Source organism: Ogataea philodendri (assembly GCF_020536065.1).
Source record: "Ogataea philodendri strain CBS6075 chromosome Unknown scaffold16, whole genome shotgun sequence".
Classification (NCBI taxonomy): Eukaryota; Fungi; Ascomycota; class Pichiomycetes; order Pichiales; family Pichiaceae; genus Ogataea; species Ogataea philodendri.
The window spans coordinates 203,822-227,918 of record NW_025763930.1 but is presented as its reverse complement, the minus strand read 5'-3'; the positions used below and the strand labels follow the sequence as shown (position 1 = coordinate 227,918).

General features: G+C 52.5%; 24 protein-coding genes across 24 annotated transcripts; 11 read left to right on the top strand and 13 right to left on the bottom strand.

Annotated features, from left to right (window-relative positions):
* Window positions 1–253: 253 nt before the first annotated feature.
* On the bottom strand, window positions 254–607 carry OGAPHI_003388 (uncharacterized protein; the record flags this gene model as incomplete). The annotated part of the gene is made up of 1 exon (XM_046204359.1): window positions 254–607. One exon carries the CDS (start codon window positions 605–607, stop codon window positions 254–256), a length of 354 nt encoding a protein of 117 aa, XP_046061894.1.
* Window positions 260–5,316, top strand: OGAPHI_003384 (uncharacterized protein; the record flags this gene model as incomplete). Its single annotated transcript, XM_046204354.1, has 6 exons — window positions 260–1,994; window positions 2,112–2,703; window positions 2,775–3,016; window positions 3,083–4,452; window positions 4,580–4,914; window positions 4,983–5,316. The coding sequence occupies 6 exons, from the start codon at window positions 260–262 to the stop codon at window positions 5,314–5,316; spliced, it is 4,608 nt and encodes a 1,535-aa protein (XP_046061890.1).
* Window positions 1,093–1,296, bottom strand: OGAPHI_003387 (uncharacterized protein; the record flags this gene model as incomplete). Its single annotated transcript, XM_046204357.1, has 1 exon — window positions 1,093–1,296. One exon carries the CDS (start codon window positions 1,294–1,296, stop codon window positions 1,093–1,095), a length of 204 nt encoding a protein of 67 aa, XP_046061893.1.
* Window positions 1,336–1,662, bottom strand: OGAPHI_003386 (uncharacterized protein; the record flags this gene model as incomplete). Its single annotated transcript, XM_046204356.1, has 1 exon — window positions 1,336–1,662. One exon carries the CDS (start codon window positions 1,660–1,662, stop codon window positions 1,336–1,338), a length of 327 nt encoding a protein of 108 aa, XP_046061892.1.
* On the bottom strand, window positions 2,038–4,836 carry OGAPHI_003385 (uncharacterized protein; the record flags this gene model as incomplete). The annotated part of the gene is made up of 1 exon (XM_046204355.1): window positions 2,038–4,836. One exon carries the CDS (start codon window positions 4,834–4,836, stop codon window positions 2,038–2,040), a length of 2,799 nt encoding a protein of 932 aa, XP_046061891.1.
* On the bottom strand, window positions 4,954–5,953 carry OGAPHI_003383 (uncharacterized protein; the record flags this gene model as incomplete). Its single annotated transcript, XM_046204353.1, has 2 exons — window positions 4,954–5,285; window positions 5,617–5,953. 2 exons carry the CDS (start codon window positions 5,951–5,953, stop codon window positions 4,954–4,956), a joined length of 669 nt encoding a protein of 222 aa, XP_046061889.1.
* Window positions 5,459–7,377, top strand: OGAPHI_003381 (uncharacterized protein; the record flags this gene model as incomplete). Its single annotated transcript, XM_046204351.1, has 5 exons — window positions 5,459–5,497; window positions 5,649–5,788; window positions 6,277–6,416; window positions 6,503–7,119; window positions 7,219–7,377. The coding sequence occupies 5 exons, from the start codon at window positions 5,459–5,461 to the stop codon at window positions 7,375–7,377; spliced, it is 1,095 nt and encodes a 364-aa protein (XP_046061887.1).
* Window positions 6,175–6,462, bottom strand: OGAPHI_003382 (uncharacterized protein; the record flags this gene model as incomplete). The annotated part of the gene is made up of 1 exon (XM_046204352.1): window positions 6,175–6,462. One exon carries the CDS (start codon window positions 6,460–6,462, stop codon window positions 6,175–6,177), a length of 288 nt encoding a protein of 95 aa, XP_046061888.1.
* On the bottom strand, window positions 6,532–7,989 carry OGAPHI_003380 (uncharacterized protein; the record flags this gene model as incomplete). The annotated part of the gene is made up of 1 exon (XM_046204350.1): window positions 6,532–7,989. One exon carries the CDS (start codon window positions 7,987–7,989, stop codon window positions 6,532–6,534), a length of 1,458 nt encoding a protein of 485 aa, XP_046061886.1.
* Window positions 7,990–8,121: 132 nt separating this feature from the next.
* On the bottom strand, window positions 8,122–9,474 carry OGAPHI_003379 (uncharacterized protein; the record flags this gene model as incomplete). Its single annotated transcript, XM_046204349.1, has 1 exon — window positions 8,122–9,474. The coding sequence occupies one exon, from the start codon at window positions 9,472–9,474 to the stop codon at window positions 8,122–8,124; it is 1,353 nt and encodes a 450-aa protein (XP_046061885.1).
* On the top strand, window positions 9,329–10,019 carry OGAPHI_003378 (uncharacterized protein; the record flags this gene model as incomplete). The annotated part of the gene is made up of 2 exons (XM_046204348.1): window positions 9,329–9,429; window positions 9,725–10,019. The coding sequence occupies 2 exons, from the start codon at window positions 9,329–9,331 to the stop codon at window positions 10,017–10,019; spliced, it is 396 nt and encodes a 131-aa protein (XP_046061884.1).
* OGAPHI_003376 (uncharacterized protein) lies at window positions 9,644–12,883 on the bottom strand (the record flags this gene model as incomplete). The annotated part of the gene is made up of 1 exon (XM_046204345.1): window positions 9,644–12,883. The coding sequence occupies one exon, from the start codon at window positions 12,881–12,883 to the stop codon at window positions 9,644–9,646; it is 3,240 nt and encodes a 1,079-aa protein (XP_046061882.1).
* On the top strand, window positions 10,680–11,516 carry OGAPHI_003377 (uncharacterized protein; the record flags this gene model as incomplete). Its single annotated transcript, XM_046204346.1, has 2 exons — window positions 10,680–10,835; window positions 11,091–11,516. 2 exons carry the CDS (start codon window positions 10,680–10,682, stop codon window positions 11,514–11,516), a joined length of 582 nt encoding a protein of 193 aa, XP_046061883.1.
* A 416-nt stretch (window positions 12,884–13,299) lies between the features above and the next one.
* On the top strand, window positions 13,300–14,460 carry OGAPHI_003375 (uncharacterized protein; the record flags this gene model as incomplete). The annotated part of the gene is made up of 1 exon (XM_046204344.1): window positions 13,300–14,460. The coding sequence occupies one exon, from the start codon at window positions 13,300–13,302 to the stop codon at window positions 14,458–14,460; it is 1,161 nt and encodes a 386-aa protein (XP_046061881.1).
* A 32-nt stretch (window positions 14,461–14,492) lies between these two features.
* Window positions 14,493–15,620, bottom strand: OGAPHI_003374 (uncharacterized protein; the record flags this gene model as incomplete). The annotated part of the gene is made up of 1 exon (XM_046204343.1): window positions 14,493–15,620. One exon carries the CDS (start codon window positions 15,618–15,620, stop codon window positions 14,493–14,495), a length of 1,128 nt encoding a protein of 375 aa, XP_046061880.1.
* Window positions 14,661–15,626, top strand: OGAPHI_003373 (uncharacterized protein; the record flags this gene model as incomplete). Its single annotated transcript, XM_046204342.1, has 1 exon — window positions 14,661–15,626. The coding sequence occupies one exon, from the start codon at window positions 14,661–14,663 to the stop codon at window positions 15,624–15,626; it is 966 nt and encodes a 321-aa protein (XP_046061879.1).
* Window positions 15,627–15,769: 143 nt separating this feature from the next.
* OGAPHI_003372 (uncharacterized protein) lies at window positions 15,770–17,731 on the top strand (the record flags this gene model as incomplete). Its single annotated transcript, XM_046204341.1, has 1 exon — window positions 15,770–17,731. One exon carries the CDS (start codon window positions 15,770–15,772, stop codon window positions 17,729–17,731), a length of 1,962 nt encoding a protein of 653 aa, XP_046061878.1.
* A 25-nt stretch (window positions 17,732–17,756) lies between these two features.
* Window positions 17,757–19,823, bottom strand: OGAPHI_003370 (uncharacterized protein; the record flags this gene model as incomplete). Its single annotated transcript, XM_046204339.1, has 1 exon — window positions 17,757–19,823. The coding sequence occupies one exon, from the start codon at window positions 19,821–19,823 to the stop codon at window positions 17,757–17,759; it is 2,067 nt and encodes a 688-aa protein (XP_046061876.1).
* On the top strand, window positions 18,235–19,562 carry OGAPHI_003371 (uncharacterized protein; the record flags this gene model as incomplete). The annotated part of the gene is made up of 3 exons (XM_046204340.1): window positions 18,235–18,522; window positions 18,640–19,287; window positions 19,413–19,562. 3 exons carry the CDS (start codon window positions 18,235–18,237, stop codon window positions 19,560–19,562), a joined length of 1,086 nt encoding a protein of 361 aa, XP_046061877.1.
* A 264-nt stretch (window positions 19,824–20,087) lies between the features above and the next one.
* OGAPHI_003368 (uncharacterized protein) lies at window positions 20,088–22,430 on the bottom strand (the record flags this gene model as incomplete). The annotated part of the gene is made up of 1 exon (XM_046204337.1): window positions 20,088–22,430. The coding sequence occupies one exon, from the start codon at window positions 22,428–22,430 to the stop codon at window positions 20,088–20,090; it is 2,343 nt and encodes a 780-aa protein (XP_046061874.1).
* On the top strand, window positions 20,470–21,117 carry OGAPHI_003369 (uncharacterized protein; the record flags this gene model as incomplete). Its single annotated transcript, XM_046204338.1, has 2 exons — window positions 20,470–20,630; window positions 20,901–21,117. 2 exons carry the CDS (start codon window positions 20,470–20,472, stop codon window positions 21,115–21,117), a joined length of 378 nt encoding a protein of 125 aa, XP_046061875.1.
* OGAPHI_003367 (uncharacterized protein) lies at window positions 21,880–22,446 on the top strand (the record flags this gene model as incomplete). The annotated part of the gene is made up of 1 exon (XM_046204335.1): window positions 21,880–22,446. The coding sequence occupies one exon, from the start codon at window positions 21,880–21,882 to the stop codon at window positions 22,444–22,446; it is 567 nt and encodes a 188-aa protein (XP_046061873.1).
* A 56-nt stretch (window positions 22,447–22,502) lies between these two features.
* OGAPHI_003365 (uncharacterized protein) lies at window positions 22,503–23,756 on the top strand (the record flags this gene model as incomplete). Its single annotated transcript, XM_046204333.1, has 1 exon — window positions 22,503–23,756. One exon carries the CDS (start codon window positions 22,503–22,505, stop codon window positions 23,754–23,756), a length of 1,254 nt encoding a protein of 417 aa, XP_046061871.1.
* On the bottom strand, window positions 23,309–23,692 carry OGAPHI_003366 (uncharacterized protein; the record flags this gene model as incomplete). Its single annotated transcript, XM_046204334.1, has 1 exon — window positions 23,309–23,692. The coding sequence occupies one exon, from the start codon at window positions 23,690–23,692 to the stop codon at window positions 23,309–23,311; it is 384 nt and encodes a 127-aa protein (XP_046061872.1).
* Window positions 23,757–24,097: the final 341 nt, after the last annotated feature.

Genomic DNA, 24,097 nt, shown 5'->3' with positions numbered 1-24,097 from the left:
AGATAAAGACGTGGGAAAACAGACCAGCTACTTTTTTCTCGGCACGAAATTCCGTTGCCATGGCGATAACCGCTGGCGCAAAGCTGACAACGGGGAGATGTCAACGTGACATTCACCATCCTATTGGCCCATTGGGTTATTGTCCTGGTGTTTCCTAACCTTTGTTCCATGGTGGCTCCCCTCTCGACCGGGTAACCCCTTCTTCCTAACAAAGTTCCCGGGTAACTTTTTTCTCCCAAAAACTTCTTCTTGTTCAACCATGCCTACCGTCGCTGTCGATAAGGCCGACCTGTTCGCCCTGTTGGGCAAGGAATACACCACCGAGGAGTTCGACGAGCTCTGTTTCCAGTTCGGAATCGAGCTTGACGAGGACACCACCGAAGACGTCAAGGGGACCGACGAAAGACCTCAACTGAAAATCGAGATTGGGGCCAATAGATACGACATGCTCTGTATTGAGGGGATTGCTCAGGCCTTGAACGAGTATCTTGGCCGGGTTCCTGCTCCAAACTACAGACTCACTCCGGCCACCACCTCGTTGACCGTGAAGAAGTCCACCGAACAAATCAGACCGTACGCCTGTGCCGCGATTTTGCGTGATGTCCATTTCACCCAGAGATCGTACGAGTCTTTCATTGCGTTGCAGGACAAGCTGCACACCAACTTGTGCAGACACAGAACTCTAGTTGCCATGGGAACCCACGATTTGGATACCATTAAACCTCCGTTCACGTACGAGGCTCTTAAGCCTTCCGAGTTCAAGTTTGTTCCGTTGAACCAGACCGTCGAGCTGGACGGTAACGGAATCATGGAGTTCTACGACAAGGACAGAAATCTCGGCAAGTACTTGCACATTATCAGAGACTCGCCGGTTTACCCAGTGATATTGGACTCGGAGAGAACCGTGTGCTCGTTGCCTCCTATTATCAACTCCAACCACTCCAAAGTGACTCTCAACACCAAGAATCTGTTCTTTGAAATCACCGCCACAGACAAGACAAAGGCCGAGATTGTCATCAACCAGCTGGTGGCCATGTTCTCCAGATACTGCGGAGACAAGTTCACCATCGAGCCGGTTGAGATCATCTCTGCTCACAACGGTGAGTCGCGACTATGTCCTAATTTGACAGAGAGAACTCTGGATTGCGAGGTTCCGTACATCAACTCGTGTCTTGGACTCCAGCTCTCCCCAGAGGAGGTTTGCAAGCTGTTGGCCAAGATGTCTGTCCAGGCCACTCCTTCCAAGACCGATAAAGACATCATTGTGGTCAAGATTCCAATCACCAGACCGGACATCTTGCACCAATGTGATGTGATGGAGGACTGTGCTATTGCTTACGGATACGACAACCTCAAGAGATCCACTCCCAAGACTGCTGCTACGGTGGCCCAGCCATTGCCGATCAACAAGATTGCAGACATCCTGAGAATCGCTTCTGCGCAGAGCGGGTGGCTCGAGGTGATGCCGTTGACATTGTGTTCGCATGATGAAAACTTCAAATTCCTAAACAATCTAGATGACTCCAAGGCTGTGAAGTTGGCCAATCCTAAGACCATTGAGTACCAGGTGGTTAGAACGACTCTTGTGCCCGGTATTTTGAAGACTATCAAGGAGAACAAGGACCATTCTCTTCCCATCAGGGTCTTTGAGTGTGGAGACATCGTGTTGAAGGATGACTCTGAAAGAGGAGCTTCCAACCAGAGAAACTGGTGTGGAGCCTATGCAGGTAAAGGTTCTGGATTCGAGTTGATCCAGGGACTGTTGGGAAAGATCATGCAGACTTTCAGAACCCCATGGTTGTCTGCTGCCGACTCCAAGACCGGCCAAAAAGGTTATTGGATCGAGCAGGACGACAGTGTCAAGATGTTTTTCGCCGGTAGAGGTGCCAAGATCATGTACAGAGCCAAGTCCGACGCTGCTGCACAGAACATTGGTGTGATTGGTGTGCTTCACCCGGAGGTTTTGGCCAGATTCGACCTGCCGTTTGCTGTGAGTATTGCCGAGCTCAACGCGGAGGTGTTCCTATAATGTTAAAATCAGGCAAAGGTGATTTTCAAGTTGCGTTCGTCGGTTGGGAACTCATCTTCGTCGTCATAGATATTTTCTGTAGGCTGTTCTGGCTCTGTTGGAGACGTCTGTTTCTTTTCTGCCTCCACTGCGTTCAGGTTGAATCCTTTATCCATTGTTGAGGAGACTCTTTTACCGGACTTGTCCAGTTTGAACGGGCGGAACTCTGGCGACGATGGCGTGGACGACTTGACCACCGTCATGTTGAACGGCGAGGACGTTTTGCGTTCGCGTTCGCGTTGTTGTTCCGCTCCGTCGAAAGTTTGGCCCTGTGGCGGTGTTTTCAAGTTGAATGTCTTTAGTTCCTCGTTTTGCGGCTCTGTTTCAGCTTGCAACGCGATCTGTTCCACCTCTTTAGCCAGCTCGTCTACGTCAAATAGTTCCTGTTTCTTCTCTTCCTCCTTGACGCCCTCCTCGTACATCTCCCACCACTCCTTATTCTTCTTGCCAAACAGCTTGCTGTACCACGATTTGGACGGTTTTTTCGTGTCCAGCTTCTTGGACGCCTCCTCAAAGTCGTGCACAAGCTTGCGCTGTCTATTGGTCTCTTGCTCGTCGGGCTGGTCGATCTCCACAAACTCCTCGTTCAACACCTCCCAGCCCATCTCCTTCATCAGCTTGGGCATCACTTTTCTGTACTCCATGTGGCCCTGGACGAGCTCGGAGCAGTTGAAGTTCTCCACCTGTTCGATCGGCGACAGACCAGCGATTCTATTAAGTCCTCCGCTGGTCGCACGGAACAAGTACCCGAGGATCCAGTCCTTTTTCGAGTAACCGTTCACGAAACGGCCGCTCACAACAGAACACGCCATGGTGATCTGGTCTTCCTTGACCACGAACGGCGACCCGAACAGGTAAACGTTTTCGATCAGGCCGTAGTCGCCTGTTTTCGCCAGGTCCAGCAGACAGCTGTAGATCACACGAGCGCCCAGACTGAACCCGACCAGCGTAATCGGCCGGAACCCCAGCTTGCCGCGTCGTAACGTGTCTGCCAGCACCAGCCCTGCGCTCCAGGCCCTGTCCAGAGAAACGTTCCAGGGATTGTCCAGCAGGTACCCCAGCTTCGACAGCATCATGGGCAGCTGCACGGCGGCCATCAGGGCAATCAGTACCGTGCTACCAAGAATCTGCTGGATCGACTGCGTCAAGATCTCCGACGCAAGAATGCCTATTGTCTGTCCCATACTGGTGAGCATCTCCGGCTCCCACAGCAGCGAGTACAGGTCGCCCATGACCGGGTCGACTGTGCTGAACGGCAGACGAACGTCGTCCATTTTGCCCGACATCCAGCCACTCACTGTGAGAATCAGGTTCACACGAGCGTTGTTGTGCAACGGCTTGAACTCAAACGTGCTGACCGCGCCAACACGACGGCCCATGCCGTTCTTTCCGATCCGCATGCCTGTGAGAACTCCCGTGGAGGTGATGATGGCGGTTCCTGCCGTTCCTGCAAGAAACCCAGACGTGCCGCCAATGCCCACGGTGGTGAGTCCGGCGGCCAGGCCGGCTCCAATGACGGGAGCCAGCATGCCTGCGCTGAGCCCGATCACGAGCCCGCCCGCCACGGTCGCAAACCCGATCTTGACGAGCTTCTGGCGGCGGAACTTGCGCTTGTGCTCGGTCAGGATGTCCTTCTCGTCCCAGATCTGCGAGTTGTTGAGTCTGGCGAGCGACTCGTCCATCTCGAGCGCGTCGGTGATGCGTCGCTCGAACTGGAAGATGTCCAGCTGGCTCAGGCCGATCGACTGCGAAAACCGCAGCAGCAGCACGCGCGACCGCGAGTCGTATGTGGACGACTCCAGCAGGATCAGAAACAGGTCGCAGATCAGCGTCCAGCGGATATCGATCTCCAGCGTCGGCTTGGACGAGTCCAGGTCGATGGCCTGCACCTGCTCGGTCTCCAGCTTGTTGGCAACGGTCAGGTTCGTGTTGAGCCAGCCAACCAGGTCGCTGGCCTCGATGCCGTGGCAACTGAGCTTCTCGATCATGTCGCGTTCTTCGCCCTCGCGGATGCCCAGATGGTCGTACAACTGGCCCATAACGCCCATGCTCCACCGCGTGAACGACTTCTGCGCGGCCGCGTTCTTCTTCAAGATCGTGGTGGAGCCGGATCCGCGCAGCTGCGACAGCTCGAAATGCATCTTGAAGATGATCAGCTTGACCAGCGCCGCATACGCCACCTTTTGCGGGTCGTCCAGCAACGCCTTGGTCGAGTACAGCTGCTCGTCGATGTCGGACGCGCCAGACTCGATCGTGGCGTCGAACCCGTCCTCCAACTCCCCGTCGCTCTCGTCCTTGTCCAAACGAGACTCGCTGTTGCGCAGCTTGCGCAGGTTCGAGTTTTCGTTCTGGAACAGATAGTCAAACTTCTCGTTCATCTCCATGTACTTGGACGCCTCCTCCTGCGCGGAGATCCTCGTGTACCCCTGGGCAGCGTCGCTAGTCTTGTCGTTCTTGAACGTCTCCACGGACTGCACAAACGTGTCGATCTTGTCGCCCTTGATGTTGTAGATGTCCGATTGGTGCACCTGGGTGTCCATCTCCTTCCACTCCTCGTCGTCGGACGACGAGCGCAGCGACGAGTCTGTTTCTGGCGGCAGAGTGAGGTCTGCCTCGTCGCTGTTGTGCTGCGGAGGTTCTGCGACGGCCGCGGGAGCCGCGATGATCGCGTGGTCCACCACGTTGACCACGTCGCCGCTGAACTGGAACTCCTCAAAGTCCATTGCCGCGGAGCCGTGCTCGTGCTCGTCTCCCGGTTGCCCACTCATCAATATGCCAACTAATTATATCTACATTATTTTAGAGCTGCACAGCCAGAAAAAAAGAGCCATACGGACAACTACACGGTTCGTACATTTCGTATCTTTATTACTGTCAACAGACAATTACTCCTCCTCCTCGTCGTCACCAACAGCAACACTGTAGAATTGCAGCTGGTACTCGTTCTTCTTCACAGAAACGAATCTGATCCAGTCTCTGATCTGGTTCTTCTTGAGGTATCTCTTGGAAAGGTACTTGAGGTACTTTCCGGAGAACTTGGTGGTGGACACAACAACAACCTTGGAGGCACCCTCTTGCGAAACAGTGATGTCGGAACCGAGGTTACCAAGGTGTCCGTCAACCTTGATGTGCTCGACAAGGTACTTGACGTAGGAGGCTGGGTCGAAAACACCGTTCTCGGTTGGGCCGGAGCAGTCAACGGTGAACTTCTTGGCGACTTTTTGGGACTTCTTGGTCTGAACAGTTAGTGGTTTCCGGCAGAGCTACACTAGAGATTACTTTTAAGCCTACCACAGCGGACCCGGGGGACACGCGCGGAATAGCATTAGAGATTTAGAACGCACCGACCTGCGGTGGAATCGCTAAAGGGCATAAAAGAACCGCCAGTGTATGTGGAATACATACGATTGGAGCCATTATGAGTGTAGAGTAGTGTGAAATATTTTTTGGTGGTGATGAAAATTTATTTTCCAAGAGCACGAGGGCACGCCAACCCTTGGCACAGGTCACGTGTTTTACAATTTCTTCGTGCACTATTCAAACTATACACGAACACAACGCGGCGAAGGCCATAATAAAGCTCCATTTCGAGCTGGACAGGCCTTTGGCGGCGCCTGTTGATGATGCACTAGCGGCCAAAGATGCAGCGGAAGAACCAGACGCGGTCTGGGACACCCCCAGGACCGAGTTGGCCGCACTGGTCGCACTGGAGGAGTCTGTGTAGATTGAACTGTCCGAAAACGCGGACGAGGAATGGCCGGCGATCGAGGCCACGAACGTGGAGCCAGATGCAGAGGAGACCTGGACCTGGGTCACTTTTTCCAGGTTCGAGTAGAAGTCGCCTGTTGTCGAGGTTGTGTCTCTTTTGAACAGATCCAAATACATCTCCAACAAACAAGAGAAGAGGGTTGTGTATTTATAACGAGAAGATGTACCTGCGCGGAACGATGCAGGTACTTGGCGGTGCGAGGAGGTGTTCTGAAAGCGCCTCATGACGTAACGAAGATCTCGTAGGCACGGATCTGCAGATGCGCGGCACGTGACTTCCCGTCACGCGACACCCTACTTGGCTGGAAATCCTCGTACATTCGTTTCGCTATATACATCTACTTCTTGAGCGCGGCAAGGAAGTTGTTGTGCTTGAGTTTCTGTTTGTGCACCTTCTTGGCCTGTTTGCGCATGTACTTGAACGGGTCGGCCGTCTTCAGCTCGGCCTCCTGGGCCTCCTTGTCCAGCACCCGCCACAGCCAGGCTGGGTACTCCTCGTCCTTCAAAGCGACGGGCGACTTGCCCGTCTTGAACACGTTGATGTTGAGCGCCGTGCCTTCCTTCACGGACGACTGCAGCAGTCCGCGCGCCGTCGATAGCTGTCTTGCCAGTGCGCACCTCAGCATTGGTTAAAAATTTTCAGATTATATTAATTATTACTCTAAGTTTCCGGGCTGTGTAGAGGTTCCCGTGGATTAGGCCCTGATCGGGTAGAACATGCGGGCAAGATAGGCGCGCCAGCCGGCGGCGGTGAGCCGGGCTGGTTTTGCGAGCTGGGACTGTGCTGTGAGGATTCTGCGGATCTTCCATTCTCTGTAGGGCAGCAAGGTGAGGCCTCCGATGATGCACGTGACGGTGACAAAGATCTGGCACCAGAAGAACGGGTTGGATCTGGAGTAGTCCACCAGTTCCAAAGCGATGACCTCGGAAACCAGGTACGGCAGTCCGGAAACAACGCAGATGAACGAGATGGCCGGCACCATGTCTTTTCCGGACCCAACAGCGTCTGCTGCCAACGAGGTGTAGTTGACCCAGTTTGTGCCGAGAATGAGGCCCGAAAGGAACGCGAACGCGAGCATTTGCGAGTACGTGGTGACAAAAACCCAGAACACGCCGCTGAACAGACCCATGAGCAGCGTGCATGCGATGGAGACGTTGGCCCGGCCGAGTTTGTCGGAAATGTAGCCGAGCGCAGGACGGCCAATGAGCTGGGCCACGTTCTGCACGGTGGTCACCACGGCGCCCTGTTCGTACGTCAGGCCGATGGACGTCGAGAACGACGAGTACGAGAACAGCAGGATCGTGTATGCAAAGTTGTACACGAAACACCATGCGCAGATGTATAGCACTGGGGGCAGAGAAATGATGCGTTTATCGAACAGCCGTTGCATCTCGTGCCACAGATTGGTGTCCTTGGAGTTGAACGGTTTGCGAGGACGGATGAACACGATGGTGATGGCGAGCATGGCGCCACAAACGAGCCCCATCATGCGCAGAGCCCAGACGTGGCTGCCGGTCCGGTCGATGATGGCATTACATGAGCGGCTGAAAATGAGTCCAGATAACCCGGCACCAGAAACACCGATCCCGGACGCGATGGACCGTTTGTGCAGAAACCAGGTGGGCAGAATGATTGTGGCTGGTCCACCAACGAAAATAAACCCCACGCCCATTAATAGCCCTTGGAACATGACCAATTGAGTCACCGTCTTGGCGATCGACGCGAGCCAGTACGCCACGAAAATGATCACCAATCCAACACTCATCACCACACGCAATGGGTACCGCTTGGCAACCACGTTTCCCAGCTGGCAGAACATGTAGCTGATCCCCAGGGAAAGACTCCCGATCATGGCAAACTGCCTCTTGGTAGCACCGGGGAAAACATTGGCGTCTAGGTAGTAGTTCAGATACACGCCGAACGCAGAGTTGACTCCCCACGAGAACGTGTTGGCAGAACAAACACACGCGGCAGCTATCCAGGCCCACAGGGTTCCGTCTGGGGGCCGGTCAAGAACGTCCTCTTCGTGGTATTCTCCGTTGTTGACGGGACGGTTTGCAGACGCGTGTGGGTCCTTAACAGTGGTCTCTACCACGCCGCCCTGCTCCTCGTCCTTGTAATGGTCTGCGGGCTCGTTGGCAACGACAGACATTACGATGACTAATTAGTAGAAAACCAGTCGGATATTTAAAGATTTATTTTTCAAGTCCGGGGACCTTCCTTACTCGGAAACTCAGTGCGGGATAGATAGAAGATATAAACAGGGGGTGTCTTAGATAATGAGTCATTGCAATGGCTCCGATGATGAACTCAGCCTGTTGAGATGCAGATAAACGTCGGTTCCGTAGCCCTCCATGCTGATCAGCTTGAGATCGCCCGAGAAATAGCGCGCATACAGTCTGCTATGTGGTAATCCGACACCGAGTCCCATAAAAGGAGGCTTGTACCCGTTATCGAGCTCGGCTAGTTCCTCGGCAGAAGTGTAGAAATACGTCCAGATGAGCGGGATGGCCGACCGCGGGATCCCCCCTCCCTCGTCGCTCACCTTCACGGTGATGTCCTCGTTACCTTCCGAAACCACCACCTTGACTGGCGGGAACTCCAGGTCCTCGATATGCGTTTCCGGATGCAATGCCGTTTGGTGCTCGACGGTGGCGCGCAGCGAGTTCTTCAGCGTCTCAAACAACATGTGCACCAGATGTCCCGGCACATACATAAAGTTGAGATCGGCTGGAGCATATAGCACCACTTTGGGAGCCTCCATGATGTTGTAATGTTCTTCGCACGCGAACCTGGCCGCGTCGATCGCGTCGTGAGCCACCTCCATGATGTTTGTATCCAAACAGATGATCCCCACGTAGTTGTCGTTGACCAGGTTCATGGTGCTTTGTTCGTAAAGCGCGATCGTCTGCCCAATAAGCATCCGTATGCCTATCCGACTCATGTAAAACCTGTCCAGGAACTGGTTGATGCTGCCGTCGAGGTATGCGAAGTTGTTTTTGTGTTTCCAGTGCTGGACGCCGCGGGCGATCGTGGTTACCGTGGCGTCGTGGCGGCGTTTGATTTTCACGAGCGTCTGGTTCACCATTTTGTTGTAGTCGAGCACGTCGTTCGTGTACACGATATCTGTTGGCGTGGGCACGAAATACGTCTTTTTCGCTGTGTCGCGCCTGCTGGCAGCACGCTGCGCCGGCTGGTGGGTCTCGTCCTGGCCGTGCGAGCGCAAACGGTCGATTACGATCCCATCGTCCTCAAACTTGGACGCCCGTTTCGAGTGCAGTCCGGGACTCGCCACGTTCTTCAAGCTCGCCGGAAACAGCACCGACCGCATCTCGTTGCTGATCTGCGGCTCCGGCAACGCCCGCAGCTCCTCGAACGACTGTGCGTACCAGTCTCGAACCAGCTGGATCGACGGGTCGTTGTTCAGACCAGACGGCAGTTTCTCCAGCTCCTTGACCCGGTGACTCAGCCGGATCGGTAGTTCCTCCACAATGAACCGCGAGGCATGGAACACCGACCCTGGTGACGGCTGCGGACCAAACTGCACCATCTGGCGCAACGAAACCCCCGTCTGTGGTAACTGGGCATACCTGTATATCTCTTCTCGCAGTTGCTGTGTGAACTTCCAACGTGACATGTTTATGATGGCCTCATCGAAATTCCATAGATTGACGTGACTCACCGCACTATTTATACTATTTCCTCGAAAACCCCGGTCAAACGGTGAAAAACAATGGGAGAAAAAAAAATGACGTTTTAGTGTTAAATTATTTAGTACAGTAGCAATAAATCGGAGACAGGGCCTCTCAACGGCCGGCCACCGCAGTGAAAACCGCCCCGTTCACGTCGTTCAGCAGGTTGTTCACCCGCTCTCGTCCGTAGTTCAGGTTCTCGTTCAACAGCCCGGTAAACCGCTCTTTGCCCAGCATCAGCCGTCCAAGAACGTTCCGGCTCCCGTCGATCGTGTTGGAAACAACCGTGAAATTGTCCAGCGTGATCAGCTCCAGCTGGTTGCCCACAAGAACCAGCAACAGTAACAGCATGAACGGCAGCCAGAAGAATAACAGACGCTTGTCTGCGTCCAACGTCTTTTGCGAAGCCTTGAGCGAAATCTCCATCGGAGACGTCGTGGTGCTCTCCTGCAGCTTGGCTTTGGCGCTCTTCTTGGACTCCGAGTCGTGACCCCGGAAGTTGATCAGCGACCGCGAAGACGAGTACGTAGGGAACAGCTCCTGGTACGACGGAAGCAGCTCCTCCTGGCCGTCCTCACTCTCGTCGGTGTCGCTAGGAACAGGCATCGACGACAGTTTCTTGCCAAACGCCTTGCTCATCTTCAGCCACAAACTCACACCCGTGGTCTCGGTCTTGCTGGCCCGCTCCGTGGCAGGAACAGCAAGGTCCGCGTCCGACTCCAGCTCGTCCTCGTCGTCGGCCTCAAACTCGTCCTCTTCGTCTCCGTCCTGCGACTCGTTCTCAAAGAAATCCGCGCTCTTGAGCCCGCTCTTGCCAACAGTGACAAACTTCGGCTCGTAGCTCGTGGTCTTGTACGCGTCGAAGATCGAGTCGATCGAGTCGTTCGATAACCGTCTGCTCACCGATGGGAACTGGCCTCCAGTGGAGCCTTCAAGCAGATCCAGCACGTTGGAGTCCGAAATGTCCTTCAATGTCAAACCGTTGTTCAGCTTCGTTGACGCAACAGCACCGTAATTCACCAAAAGCTTGATGATACCACGCTGTCCGTTCACAAACGCATAGTGCAGAGGCGTGATGTCGCTCATGTCACGGTAATCCAGCTTGCAACCGTTCTCCACAAGGTACCGACAAAGCTTGCCGTAGCCCTTGATGCAAGCCAAGTGGAGCATCGTCTGGCCCTCAGGCGTGCAGATGGCCCAGTTTGGAACCGCAATTGGAGAGTTTGGCAGCTTCAACATCGACAGGAACTTCAGCAGCATCTCTTCATGGTCCACAGAAGTCTTAGACAGTTCTGTCATCTTCAAAGTGGCCTGCTCGACCCAATCGCCATAATCCGACGATTGGCGCGACTTTTGCTGCTGCTGCTGCTGTTGGACATTGGAGCTGTTATTTCCAATGATGCGCTTTGCGATATTTTTCGCGTCCTCTAATTTTCCGTTCATCTTGAGCCCAACAATTTGTAAAGCCAGCTCAACAAGCTGTCTGTCAGAATCATCGGTATAGGTGAACACCTGCTGCGAAGACGAGTTCAAAACACCGTTCTTACCGTCTCTGGACGAGTCCTCAAACGTCACAAGCACCGGACCAGGCTGCGAAGCGGGAGGCAGATATGTGACAATTGTAGAATCCGACCAACAATGCGTAGCAAGAGCCACATTCGAGCCAAACTTGACTGTGAGGCCCGGCCTGAAGCTTGAACCAAGTAGAGTGACTTCAATACCACCTCTGATCGGTCCCTGCGCAGGAATAATTCTCTGGATGGTGGGAACCGAAGACGAGGCGGTCGACTGCCCAAGGGTGCCAGCGATGTTGGCGTTCGAGTGGTTTTGTGCGAGGTGTGCGAAAGACGACGACTTCTTCTCCGGCGTTGTGGAGAAGATGCTTGTTGCCGAGGAGGTTCCAAAACAGTTTTGCGGAGACAAGTTGTCGGAGCTCATTGGAGAGGTTGGATCCTTTTTGCTGATAGTGGACGAAACCGAGTCCTGACGCGTTGCCATCATCGGTTTGGATCTATGTTGTTGCACAGCGTCGTAGTACGTACCTGACGAGCTGTCCGCAGGCGACAAATGTCTCTTTTGACGCTTGAATGTCCGTGAATCGTCTGCGAGCGGCAGTTGTTGCGTGATGAGCGAGGCTGCGGTTGTGAGATGCGTTGCGGTGCTGGCGCTGGTGTTCTCGCTGGAAGAATCGTCGACCGAGTGGAGGTTGGACCTTGGCTCCTGCTTGATCGACTGCATTTCCTGTTCTGGAGAGTACGACTGCTCCCCGTCCTTCAACAGCTTCTTCCGGTCCATAATCAAAATCGGTTTCGACAACGTTCTACCCAGAATATTGTCGTTTGCGTCCTTTAGCACAAAGAACAGCTTGAATCCATTAGGTTCCTGGTGGTGTCTGCAGTAGCACACAATTCTCGTGAGCAGGTCAATGGTCTTCTCGTTGGATCCGTTTCCTGTTGGTCTTGGGAAAGAAATCACTTCTTTACTGTTGAAAATGATGGCTCTTCTCGGCACGTTCAGGTTCCAGTTGATCGAGTCCTCAGCAATACCACGTTTTCTTCTGGAAGCCCTCTTCATTTCTCTTCTCATGCACCGTTTACACACGTTACAGGACCGAAGCCGTTCATAGTGTGCGTCGGAGGTCGAGTGGTTGCTTGCACCAACCACAAAGGTATCCAAGAACAGCATGTGAGGTTTCACGCTGTCGGGGACCTCTGAGCTTTCGAGCGTGAGTTTAGGCTTGGCGATCGTGTCCCTTGGAAGATGGAGCAGGAACTGTGGTGGCGGAGGAGATATGCTAAGTTGGATCTTCATTTGGGTTTCCACTCTGGAGGAGGACGGCAGTTCCTTGATTTCCAAGTTGTACATTGGGCTGCTGTTGTCATTGATGTAGTCGTGGGGTAGTGTGCTTGTGGTGACGTCGTTAGTGTCGCCCTTCATCTGGATTTTGTCTGCGAGTTCCTCGAAACTTGGCAAATCGGGGGCGTTACCCAGTCCTCCGAACTTGAGTTTCATCAGTTCCTGCCGGCTCTGTTCAAACAGGTCGAATTCTTCTGACTGGTCATTTGTGTACACATGGTGGCTAAAGTTCTCTTCTGGAGTGACAAACTCGGGGAACTCCTCCTGCTCGACTTTGATGGCATTTGGGGAACGGTCGGCAAACTGTTGCTTCACCATTTCGTGTAGTTCTTGGTCGAACTGATCGTGTTGTTCGTGAAGCTCCACGGCCCGTGTGCCTTGTTCGTACAGCCTCATGTCGAGAAACTCGTCAAGAACGTCTTTTTCTTCAAGATGCGACCCAAAAAGATCAGACATCGGCTCGCCCATCTGGGGGCTCATGGAAAGTAGTCCGTCCATGGTTTGATAGGAAAATTAGCGAGATAGGCCTGGAAAGAACGGGATGATGTTTTTTCGTGGTATGTCAACAAAGTTCTCAACGATCTCAAGTAATCTGGCGATCCAGGCGGCTAGGCAAAAATGTTGGATTGGTGTTGAAATAAATTACCCACTTGTTTTTAAATAGCAAAAAATGTATTGGAAAAAGTTCGAGGCGAGTTACCCGGCCGGAATGGTCACGGAGCAGGGGGAAGGAACGGTGACGGCTGATGGTGTTGCTAGCCAGTAGTGGCGGATAGCAGGAACAAAAGTACCGACAGCCCTAATGGCAACCTTTAGCAGTATATTATCACCATCTCTGCTGGTTCACTTTCTGCCCCCCGGTGACAGCTCACATTGCCTATTTGGGAATAAATCAAAAAAATATTTAAAATTTTATGACCATCTTCCGAATCATCACTGGCTCGTATGAGCACGCACTGTTGTGTGTTTCGGTGACGCTGGCAGACGACAAGACCATCCAACCGGTGTTCCAGCCGATTTTCCATTTCCAGGCCCATTCGCTTTCGATCCGGGCTCTGGACATTGCCAAACGGTATCTTGTTTCTGGATCGAACGATGAGCATATCAAGATTTACGATCTTCAGAAACGGAAAGAGCTGGGGACGTTGCTTCAGCATCAAGGTTCCATCACCAAGTTGTTGTTTTCGGACGACACCGCAGAGGAGTCCGATTTCCTCACACATAAGAACGGACGGTGGCTACTTAGTGCTGCCGAGGACGGCAAGATTGTGATCTGGCGAACCAAAGATTGGGAGCAGTTTGGGATTCTCAAAGGCCATACCGCGCGCGTCAACGATATGGCTATCCATCCTTCGGGACGAGTGGCCATTTCTGTGAGCGACGACAAAACCGTGCGGCTGTGGAATTTGATGACGGCCAAAAAAGCGTCTGTGATGAAGCTCAAAGGAGTGTTTACCCACGGCCAGTCGCCGAACCTGTGTTGTTTCACGTCGGACGGCGAGTATTTTGCCGTTGGACTGCTTAATCGGCTGATTATCTACGAGACCAGAGAGGCGAAAATTGTTGCTATTTTCCAGCTTAAACAGACACTGATGCAGATGCAGTTTGTCACTCTGGACAACAGAGAGTATCTGGTAGTTGCCAATGGCAATGGAACAATCCAGTTCTACACTTTGGAGCGAGTTACACAGAAAAACGAGGAAACAGAGCCTCTGGACACGCCAGAGTTCCAATTACAAGGCCATGCCAATAGAGTCAAGGATATCTCCATCTACAAGGAGAAACAGAACGATGAGGTTGTTTCGTACCTGGTTTCGATCTCGTCCGATGGCAAGATCGTGATCTGGGATCTGAAGTTGAAAGACCAGGTGGCCGTTTACGATACTGGCGAAAGACTTAATGTGGTTGCTACCGTTAATGAGAGCGTGGAAAAAGCATTACGACCACGGCCAAGCGCCTCGACCAAAGAGGTGGAAAGCGAGTACGAGAGCGACGGAGAGGTTGTTCTTAGACGCGCAGATAGAAAGAAAATCAAGAAGCGCAAGAAGAAGCTACTTAAAGTGGAACGGGAATAATAGGATAAAAATCAAACATGTACTAAATTAATTCACAATCTGGTAGCGTTCTTGTTGTAAAGTCTGGCAACGTGTTTGTCGAAAAGCGACTTGGCACGAGCCCAGACTGGTGCGGTTTCTCTTTGAGGAAGCTGTTTCAACGAAGGCAGCAAATCGTGGACAAATGCCTCGGAGGCCTCTCTTGGCAACAACGAAGGAAGATGGTCGATACTGATCACCGACAATTTAGGACCCTTGGTGGTGTCGACCTTGACGGTTGGTTTCTGGAACACGGTGGCGATCGAGTACACAGGAATAGGGTTGTGTGGGTTGGTGGTGTCTGCAGAAACGTCCACGATGGTTCTAAGGTTTCTCTTTTCAGTATTGAGAGTCTCCAAGTTGACAAATGGAGGAATTGGCTGCGAAAGGTAGATACAGTTCACAAAGATGTCTGCTTCGACGATTTCCTGGAAAGGACCGCCCTTTGCGGTTTCTTTCATGTCCCATTTCAAGATGTTGTCTTCAGGAATGCCAACTTTACGACAAAGGTCAACGGCACCAGATCCGCATCTTCCCAGAGCACCAATCACAAGAACCTTTGGGTACTTGCCAGCCTTGGCAACGGCGGTCTCCAAGGAGCTCTTGACGTCGGCAACAAGGGCCTGTTCGTTAGGGTAAGGAGTCACACCGCCCAGCTCCTCAGAGTCGGAATGGGTTTGTTTGAAAGCCCAGTCTTCCACACCCAACGCAGCACCTGCAAATCCGGCGAAAAAGCCGAACGCAGCAACACGTCTTCCTTGGTCGTTTTCCAAAAACTCGAGATCGTACAAAACACCGTTTCCAGCAGGGAATCTCGACAGCACGTCGTTCCAGCCAGCCTGGTTCTTGTAACAGTGGGCAAACTGGATGTGTTCGTGAACAAGAGGGAACGATTCCTCAGGCAGCTCCTTCAAACCAATGATGATTCTGTCCTTTGGAGCGTTCACCCACGAACCTTCCTCGACAATATGGGCGCCCGCAGCCTCGTACTCCTTCCAGTCGAACGTCGATTGCGACGATTTCTCGACGTAGATCTCGAAATCGCCAGTGTCCAGCAACTCCTTAGTGGTCTTAGGTGTAAGGGCTGCTCTGGCCTCCAACGGTTTGGTCTCTGCTCTCAAATGAAGGATAACTTTAGTCATGACTAAATACTATATCTGATAATCTTTTTTTTTTCCAATCAGTCATTGAAAATCTTAAAAAACCCTGGTCGTGTACCACAACCCATTTCTGGCTGTGTTAAAAGTAAATAAAAGATGGGTTCTTGTTTTTCTGATCTTGTCACCCATCAATGACAAACAACAGTCCAAACACGTCCACGTTGACCATCTCGCCTTTGGTGACTAACAAACGGTCCCGGGACTATTTCCAAACGCCGCCCAACTTGCTGGGCCAGCACGGGATCGGCCAGCAACCGCAGCCCCACAGCAGGGTGTTTTCGTCGCCCAATGTGGGCAAGTCTGTCAACAGCAAGCTTAGTACGTTGGCCAGTAAGGACGACGACGACGAAGTCCCGCTGACACAGGCCGACAAGCTGCGGCTTTGGCGCCACGACGCCCTCATGCAACACCATTACAACACCGCCATCTATATTGGCGACAAGGTTCTTTCGCTGACCAACGACCCGAACGATGCCTTCTGGCTCGCACAGGTGCACTACGCCAACGGAAACTACCAAATTGCGCGCGATCTGCTTGCAGGACCGAATTTCGAGGAGTCTGTTAGTTGTCGGTACCTTGCAGGGCTCTGTTTGATTAAGCTGGAGAAATACGACGAGGCATTGGACGTTGTTGGCGAGGTTAATCCGTTCAAGACCGACCACAGTGTCAAGAACGCCGATGGTGGGATCAAACTAGAAGCGTCCATGTGCTACTTGAGAGGCCTCACTTATAGCAAACAGAACAATTTCGATAGGGCCAAAGAGTGCTACAAAGAAGCGGTTTTGGTGGATGTGAAGTGTTTTGAGGCCTTCAACGAGCTGATAAACAACCATTTGATGTCCCCAGATGAGGAATGGGAGCTTTTAAGTGTTTTGAACTTTGATGACGCCGATAATAACAACGAACTGGTCAAACTCCTCTACACAACAAGACTCAACAAGTACAAAAACGTGCAGAGTTTCGAAGAGGCTGAACAACGGCTCAAAGACGAGTACAATCTCGATGAAAACCTGGACATTCTGCTCAGCCGGGCCGACTTGCTGTTCATTCAGTGCCGATTTCAGCAATGCCTGGACCTGTGCGAGAAAATCATCCAACGAGACGAGCTTAATCTTTCTGTCCTGCCCAACTACCTCAGCTGCTTACACGAGCTTGGAGGCAAAAACAGACTGTTCCTGATGGCACATAAGCTGGCGGAAAACTACCCGAATCATCATATCACATGGCTGGCCATCGGTATCTACTATTTTTCCATCAAAAAGACAAACGAAGCACGGGTGTTTTTCTCTCGAGCCTCGATGATCAATCCTAATTTTGGACCTGCCTGGATCGGCTTCTCGCACACGTTTGCTGCCGAGGGCGAGCACGAGCAGGCCATCAGTGCATATGCCACCGCGTCACGACTGTTCCCAGGAATCCATCTGCCAAACCTGTTTCTGGGGATGCAGTACTTGCAAATGAACAACCTAACGCTTTCTCACGAATACCTCATGTCCTCATACTCAATCTGTCCTACGGACCCGCTGCTCTTAAATGAGCTGGGAGTGTTGTTTTACAGACGAACACAGCTGGCCAAAGCAGAGATGTACTTCCAAAAAGCGCTCACTGCTGCCACGGCTCTGGACTCGAACGCAAAGGCCTGGTCGTCGATCCATTGCAACTTGGGTCACGTGTATAGACGGCTCAACATGCTGGACAAGTCCTTGAGCCATTTCAACAAGGTGCTACGCATTTCTCGCAAGGACGTCAACATCTACTCTGCGATCGGGCTGCTGCATCTCAAGATGGGCAAGATTTCAAAGGCCATTGAGACGCTTCACATAGCTCTATCGATCCAGCCCAATGACCCAATAGCGCTGGACCTGCTCAACAAGGGGCTCGAGAGCAACCTGCACATTTCCAACAAAAAGTTTCTGGACGAGGCGGTGTCTCAGAAAGCCGTGCTCCAGACCCCGATCAACAAGCCGACGCGGCACCTCAAGTTCATTGGCGAGGACAACAAGCGGGACCTTGACTTGATTGCCGAGGACTTGAAGCGCGGCGAGGACTCGAGCGACGACGATGATGAGGTTATGGAAATTGAGAGTGAATAATTGCTGTTGCATACAATATATAGAATCAAATGAAGTGAACGAAGAGCAAGACGAGCGCGGACCAGGACAAGGCTGGGGCTGCTGCTGCTGCTTCGAAGAGTGAGAGGGCCGGGGCCGACGAGGTGCCGGCGCTGGTGGTGACCGACGCGAGCGACGAGGAGGCCGAGCTCACGGCTGCCGAGGATGTTGAAGCTGTGCATTTTGCCTCGGTGCAGACGGTCTGCACTGTGACCTCAGTGACTGTGCCGACGACGGAGGTGACTGTGGTGACCAGGTCTGGCGAGGTGCTTGTTTCTGCGAGGGTGGAGGAGGCAGAAGCGGGGGACGCAGATGTAGACTCAGTAACTAGCGATTCGGTGGATATGCTTGACGGAGCGGTGGTGTAGGTGGATGTAGGGGAGGAGGTGATTTCGGTGGATGTGGTTGGCACGGAGGAGGTGAATGTAGAGAACGACGAGCTGCTAGATGAGGTGGATGAGGTGTAAGTGGTGGACGTCAACTCAATGGAGGAGGTAGAGCTAGTCAAGGTAGAGGTGGACTCCGTGGACACAGTGGAGACGGACGAGGTGGTCTCACTGGAGGTTTCACTTGTAGTCTCACTGGTGGTCTCGCTCGAGGTTGTCTCCGTGCTCTCGGGACATGTTGTCACGTACTCGGTCACCTCGCTGGAGACGGTGGTGTCGACGGTGTACGTGGTGTCGCTGGCGGTGCATTCTGTGCAGGTGGTGGAGGTGACTGTGGACTGCGAGGTCTCAGTGATCCAGGTGCTCTGCGGAACGGTTGTGCTCTGGGTAGCCAGCGACGGCCGGTTCCTCTCGCACTCTGTGCAAGTGGTGCTGGTGACTGTCTCCTGGGACGAGTATGTGACTGTTGGGCACTGGGAGTAGATGGTGGACTCGACAAGGGAGATGGTTGTTTCGCCGTTGGTGCTGACGGTGACGGTATCCGTGACGGTGTACGGGGTGTTGCAGTTGTACACTGGAGTGGTGGAGGAAGTGGAGGAGGAGGGAGTTGGAGAGCTTGAGCTGAACGTTTTTGGAGCGACCGAGCTGGAGGAGGAGGAGGAGGTAGTGGAGGTAGTGGAGGTAGTGGAGGAGGTAGGGGTCGACGATGTAGTGGAGGAGGTAGAGGTCGATGATGTAGTGGAGGAGGTAGGGGTCGATGATGTGGTCGACGATGTGGTCGAGGACGACGGGGTGGTCGAAGACGTCAGCGTGGAGGATGTGGAGGATGGGGTGGAGCTCGACGGAGTGGAGCTGGAACTAGAACTGGTCGAAGTTGTGGAGCTGGTGGAGCCAGTAGAACTGGTGGAGCTGGACGAAGTAGAGGAAGTAGAGGAAGTGGAGGAAGTGGAGGAAGTGGAGGAAGTGGAGGAAGTTGAACTCGTGCTGGTAGAACTAGTAGAACTTGTCGAACTTGTAGAGCTTCTAGAACTTGTAGAACTGGTAGAACTCGTTGTCAAACTGGATGTGGGGGTGGAGCTTGTAGAGCTTGTAGAGCTAGTGGAAGTCGTGGAGCTGGTTGAACTGGTGGAACTGCTCGAGCTGGTGGTGCTAGTAGAGCTGCTTGAACTCGTCGAGCTAGTGCTGGTGGAACTGCTACTGCTGCTGCTGCTGCTCGACTCACAAAGATGGCACGAGGTGGTGGTTGGACAGGCGCGGGACGTCACGTAGGTGGTGAGGGCCGTTGTGGTGGCAACGTGGCCATCCGCGCCGGTGGTTTGGGTGGTGATTGTGTCTGTTTGGGTGTACGGCTGGTCGCACGAGACAACGGAGGTGTCTCTGCTGGTGGAGGAGACGCTGATGTCACAGTAGGTGACAAGGACGGTTGACTGGCCGTAGTCGTTGACCGACGTGGAGTAACTAAGCTGCTTCCAGCTCTCTGAGCCGTCCACAGTAACGAGTGTTGGAACATACGTGACGGGCACCCATGTGGTCACAGTTGCGTGTTCCGCAGTGACGGTGGTGACGGACGCGTAGTCGGTGGTGGTTTTGCACACGAGCCCGGCCGCGTAGCAGTATTTGGAAGTGAGCGTGGTGTATTCTTGTGCCAAGGCTGTGGCCAGAAGGGTAACGAATGCTAAGGATCTCATGACTTGTTATGGATCATTTTGGCCCGGATCATCCACCTTATATACCTCGACTGGCTGGCCATGGGTGTTTCAAAATGTGAGACGTTCCAAAAGCTCATGGTGGCTCTTTGAGGCCTCAAAATGGAAGCCCGGATAAATAAATTTTTTTAGCACCGTTTGGCGGGCTTCCAAATTGGGAGCTGAAAGGAAATTTCCAAACCTGCTCTCCAGTCGCTAGTGCAACTTTGACAGCTGCTATAATTAGCCTGAAACACGTCACCGGGTCTAGACCGTCTTGTCGCGGTTGTCGTAGAGCACGAGGTTGAAGATGGCCATCCGTGCGCGCTCTTTGAAGTCGGAAATCGTGCAATGGTTGTTCAACGTGCGAATGGCTTCGTAGAACCCGAGCTCGATCAGCCGCAGTGCCCGGTTTTTCGGACTCAGGTACCGTTTGTAGTTTGTGGTTTCGTACGCGTCCACCTCCATCTCCTCGACGGGATCTGTTTCGTCGGTGTCGAGATCTGAACCGGTGGTTTCTTCTCGCCAACTTAGATTGAGCACTGCCCAAACAACACTAAGTCGGATCTTCCAGTCGTCCTCGTCATCGGCGTTGTTCTCAGAGTATTCCAGGAAACTCACTAGTTTCTCCAAAAGTCCGCGGTTGCACATGATCAACGACCGGTTGCTCTCGTTGGAAGCAGCCAGATGCACAACAACGTACACGATGGAAACTATCACGTCTGGATTTCTGGTCTGGTTGAGATGGGCTAGCAGAAAGTCCAGGAACGACGCGTATCCCTGGGACTTGGCCACGCTGGACTCGGGGAAGTACGACACGATCTGGTTGGCGTAGTTGAAATGGCCAACAGCCAGGTTTCTTAGAATATCGAACGAGTGTTCCTGGATTCGTTCGTTCGGGTCTCCACAGAGCTCAAAGATCTTGTCCAAAGAGACGGTTGTTTGGAAGTTCTCCTTGGATTCGCGGTTGCCACCAAATAGCGAGTTCTTGATCACCCACAGCGAGTTCATCCGCAACGTGTCGTACTTTGAGTCGTAGATGAAGTCGCGCAACAGGCCAGAAAGCTCGTCCGAGGCGAGTTCCTGCTTGACGGCGGAAAACTCCACGATCGAGTTCGAGACAATCCCCAGCACCACAGACTTGAGTCTGATCTCGTCCATTTTCAGCTCCTCGGGACAGTTCTCGATGATGTCGTCCGGAATGTGCAGCAAGTCCACCAGTTTGCGAACCAGTTTCAGATCAACCAAATACGTTCTCAACAAGCTGGCCGATCTAGACAGCGATCTTAGCAGATAGCATCCGGAAAGAGTGATCCGATTAGACAGTCTCAGGATGCCGATCTCGTTTGGTGTCGGTGTCGTGGACTCCATCTCGGCGTAAATATTGGCGTGTCTGGAGATGGAGTCCAAAATCACAGGCGCAATGTCAAACTTAATAATCAGCTCTCTGTAGTCCTCTCTGAGTCCACCAATACAGCTCATGATCAACAACGAGTCCGAGATCTTGTACAGAGTGTCTTCGTCCATGAACGACGTTTCTGGCGAGTAGTTGGATGTGATAATATTGGCAATGGTGGCAAAGAAGTTTGTGTCCACAAGATAGTCGCTATTTGACGGGTCTTCCTCGGCGATTTGCGACAACAGGTACAATGGCGACATCGACCGAGGGATCTTGTAGCTGGAGTTGAGTGTGTACTGTGGCGACGAGGTTGTTTTTGTTCTGCTGATGAGATTGACCAACGCCTGGGCCAGTCTGACGTAATTGACCGATTTTTCCTTGGACGAGTGTGCAAACCGTTTAGTGTACTGGACAAGCACGTTGACGCTGCTCAGTTTGAGGTTGAGGTTGTAAGCGCCCAAACAGGCAGTGAGAACAAAGTAGAGCGGCAACGGTAGACTTGTTTCCTCGTCCAACAGCGACAGAATGTGCGACAGGGCGAAAAACGCGGGGCTGATCTCGTTGGCGTACAGTTCAAACAGTTTCTCTGACGGCAGTTCGGGCGACTCCACGCATTCTCTAAACTTGTTGAGCACGAACAGACTGTTGCGTTTGTAATTGATGTCCAAAAGATGTTTAAACAACGGCGAAATCGTGATGGATATACGTCTCATTAGCGGGACGTACAATTTGGATAGTTCGGGAGATCTCCCGAAAAACGGGATCAACAAGTACGTATCGAACAACAGCGACTTGGAAGAGTTTGGACTATTCAGAACCAACCGCACAACGTCCACAAATTGGCCGTATGTCTCGTCTATTGACGGTTTAACCACCAAATTCGTGGAGAGCAAGTCCAGAATGGTTCGGAAGTTTATCTCCGCCAACAATGCCGGGTATCTTACTGTACTTTTCATGAGAACTTGCAAAATGTCGTATTTCACCAACAAATCGATGTTTGTGCGCAGAAAACTGAACGATTGCACTATAATGGCTGTATCTTTAAGAATAGTCTTGTTGGTTTCCTCCAATAAAATTGACCGCAACAGCGGGAAATTGGGCTCGATCTTGATCTTCTCCTTATCATTACCCAAAACACACTGCTTGACGGTCTCGATCCGGTCGATCTTGTCCCGAATGGACAGCGTTTCGAACGAAACTAACAAAGACATACCGGTAATTAGTTAAGATAACTATTTCTGCCAGAATAAGATCGGCCAATCTCGACTGAAAATTATTCAGAAATGCCTAGAGATCCTCTTATTGGTATAGTTGGCAAGCCATCGAGCGGCAAGTCCACGACGCTCAACTCGCTAACGGACGCAAATGCCAAGATTGGCGCGTTTCCGTTCACGACGATCGACCCCAACCGTGCAACAGGGTATTTGCAGGTGGACTGTGCGTGTGCCAGGTTTGGGAAGCAGGAGCTTTGCAAGCCAAATTACGGGTGGTGCACCGGGGGAAAACGTCACGTGCCTGTGGAGTTGCTGGACGTGGCCGGTTTGATCCCGGGAGCGTCGCAGGGACTCGGGCTGGGTAACAAGTTTCTCGACGACCTCAGACAGGCCGATGCTTTGATCCACGTCGTGGACGTTTCGGGCACCACCGACGCCGAGGGCAAGGCCACGCGCGGCTACGACCCGGTCAAGGACGTGGAGTGGCTGCAGGACGAGATCCGGCTCTGGATCGAGACCAATCTCAAGAAAAGATGGGGGTCTATTGTCAGACGGCACACTGCCACCAAATCGTCGATCGTGGATACTCTTCGCGCCCAGTTCGGCGGATACGGTGCTACGGCCAGTCTGATTGCCCGGGCCGTCGACTCGATTGATAACTTGCCGCCGTTGGAGGAATGGGACGACCATTGGATTACTACAATGGTGAAACATTTCATGATGTTCAAGTTCCCCACCGTGTTGGCACTCAACAAGATCGACCATCCGGACGCAGACAAAAACGTCAGCAAGATTTTGCTGAAATATCCGGACTCCAGAGCAGTTCTGACCAGTGCTATCACCGAGGTGTTCCTCAGAAGACTGGCCAAACAAAACTACATCAAATACGAGGAAGGAACCGAATTCATAGACACCTTGGAAGATGTTGGTCCGGGAAGTGATCTCAGACCGCTCGACGAGAAACTGCTGCAAAGAATAGAAACCATTAGAGACCTGGTTCTGTTCAGATTCGGGTCAACAGGCGTGGTCCAGGTTTTACAGGAAGCAGTCAAGGTTCTCGACCTGATTCCCGTCTTCACAGTCAGAAACATCCAGACCTTCACTGGAAGCTCGGGAACAAGCGTCTTTAGAGACTGCACGCTTGTCAAACGCGGAACAACCGTTTCCAAGGTGGCTAGAAGCATCATGGGAGAAGTCACCATCGCGGCCATCGAAGGTGTCGACGGAAAGCGCATCAGCGCAACAGACACCGTCGACATCGGCACAAACGATATCCTGTCCTTCAAAGTCGTCCCTGGTGGCCTAACCACCTCGTCAGCATAGCTACCGGGTTTCCCCCTAGTTACATAAGCAATTACGTCAGCTGTATTTAACCGGAGCTAATAATTTTTTTTTTCCCATCAGGTGGTTGCTTTTTCTTACCCGCCTTGCAAAATTGTGGAAGGTTCTAGTAAAAACCCATTTCCCCTTTTGTTAGAATTAAATATATCTTTCTTTTCAAGCCTTTCAAAGTCCCTTGAAAAGCAGACTATAGCCTTCACTGAACTCGGTTGTGCCCTTTGAATTGTCTACAACCCGCTAGAGTACAGATCCTTTTCAATTTGCGCTCCATCTCGCACTTTCCCGGATCCATCAACTCTTTCATCACCAGTGCACAGGCCGGG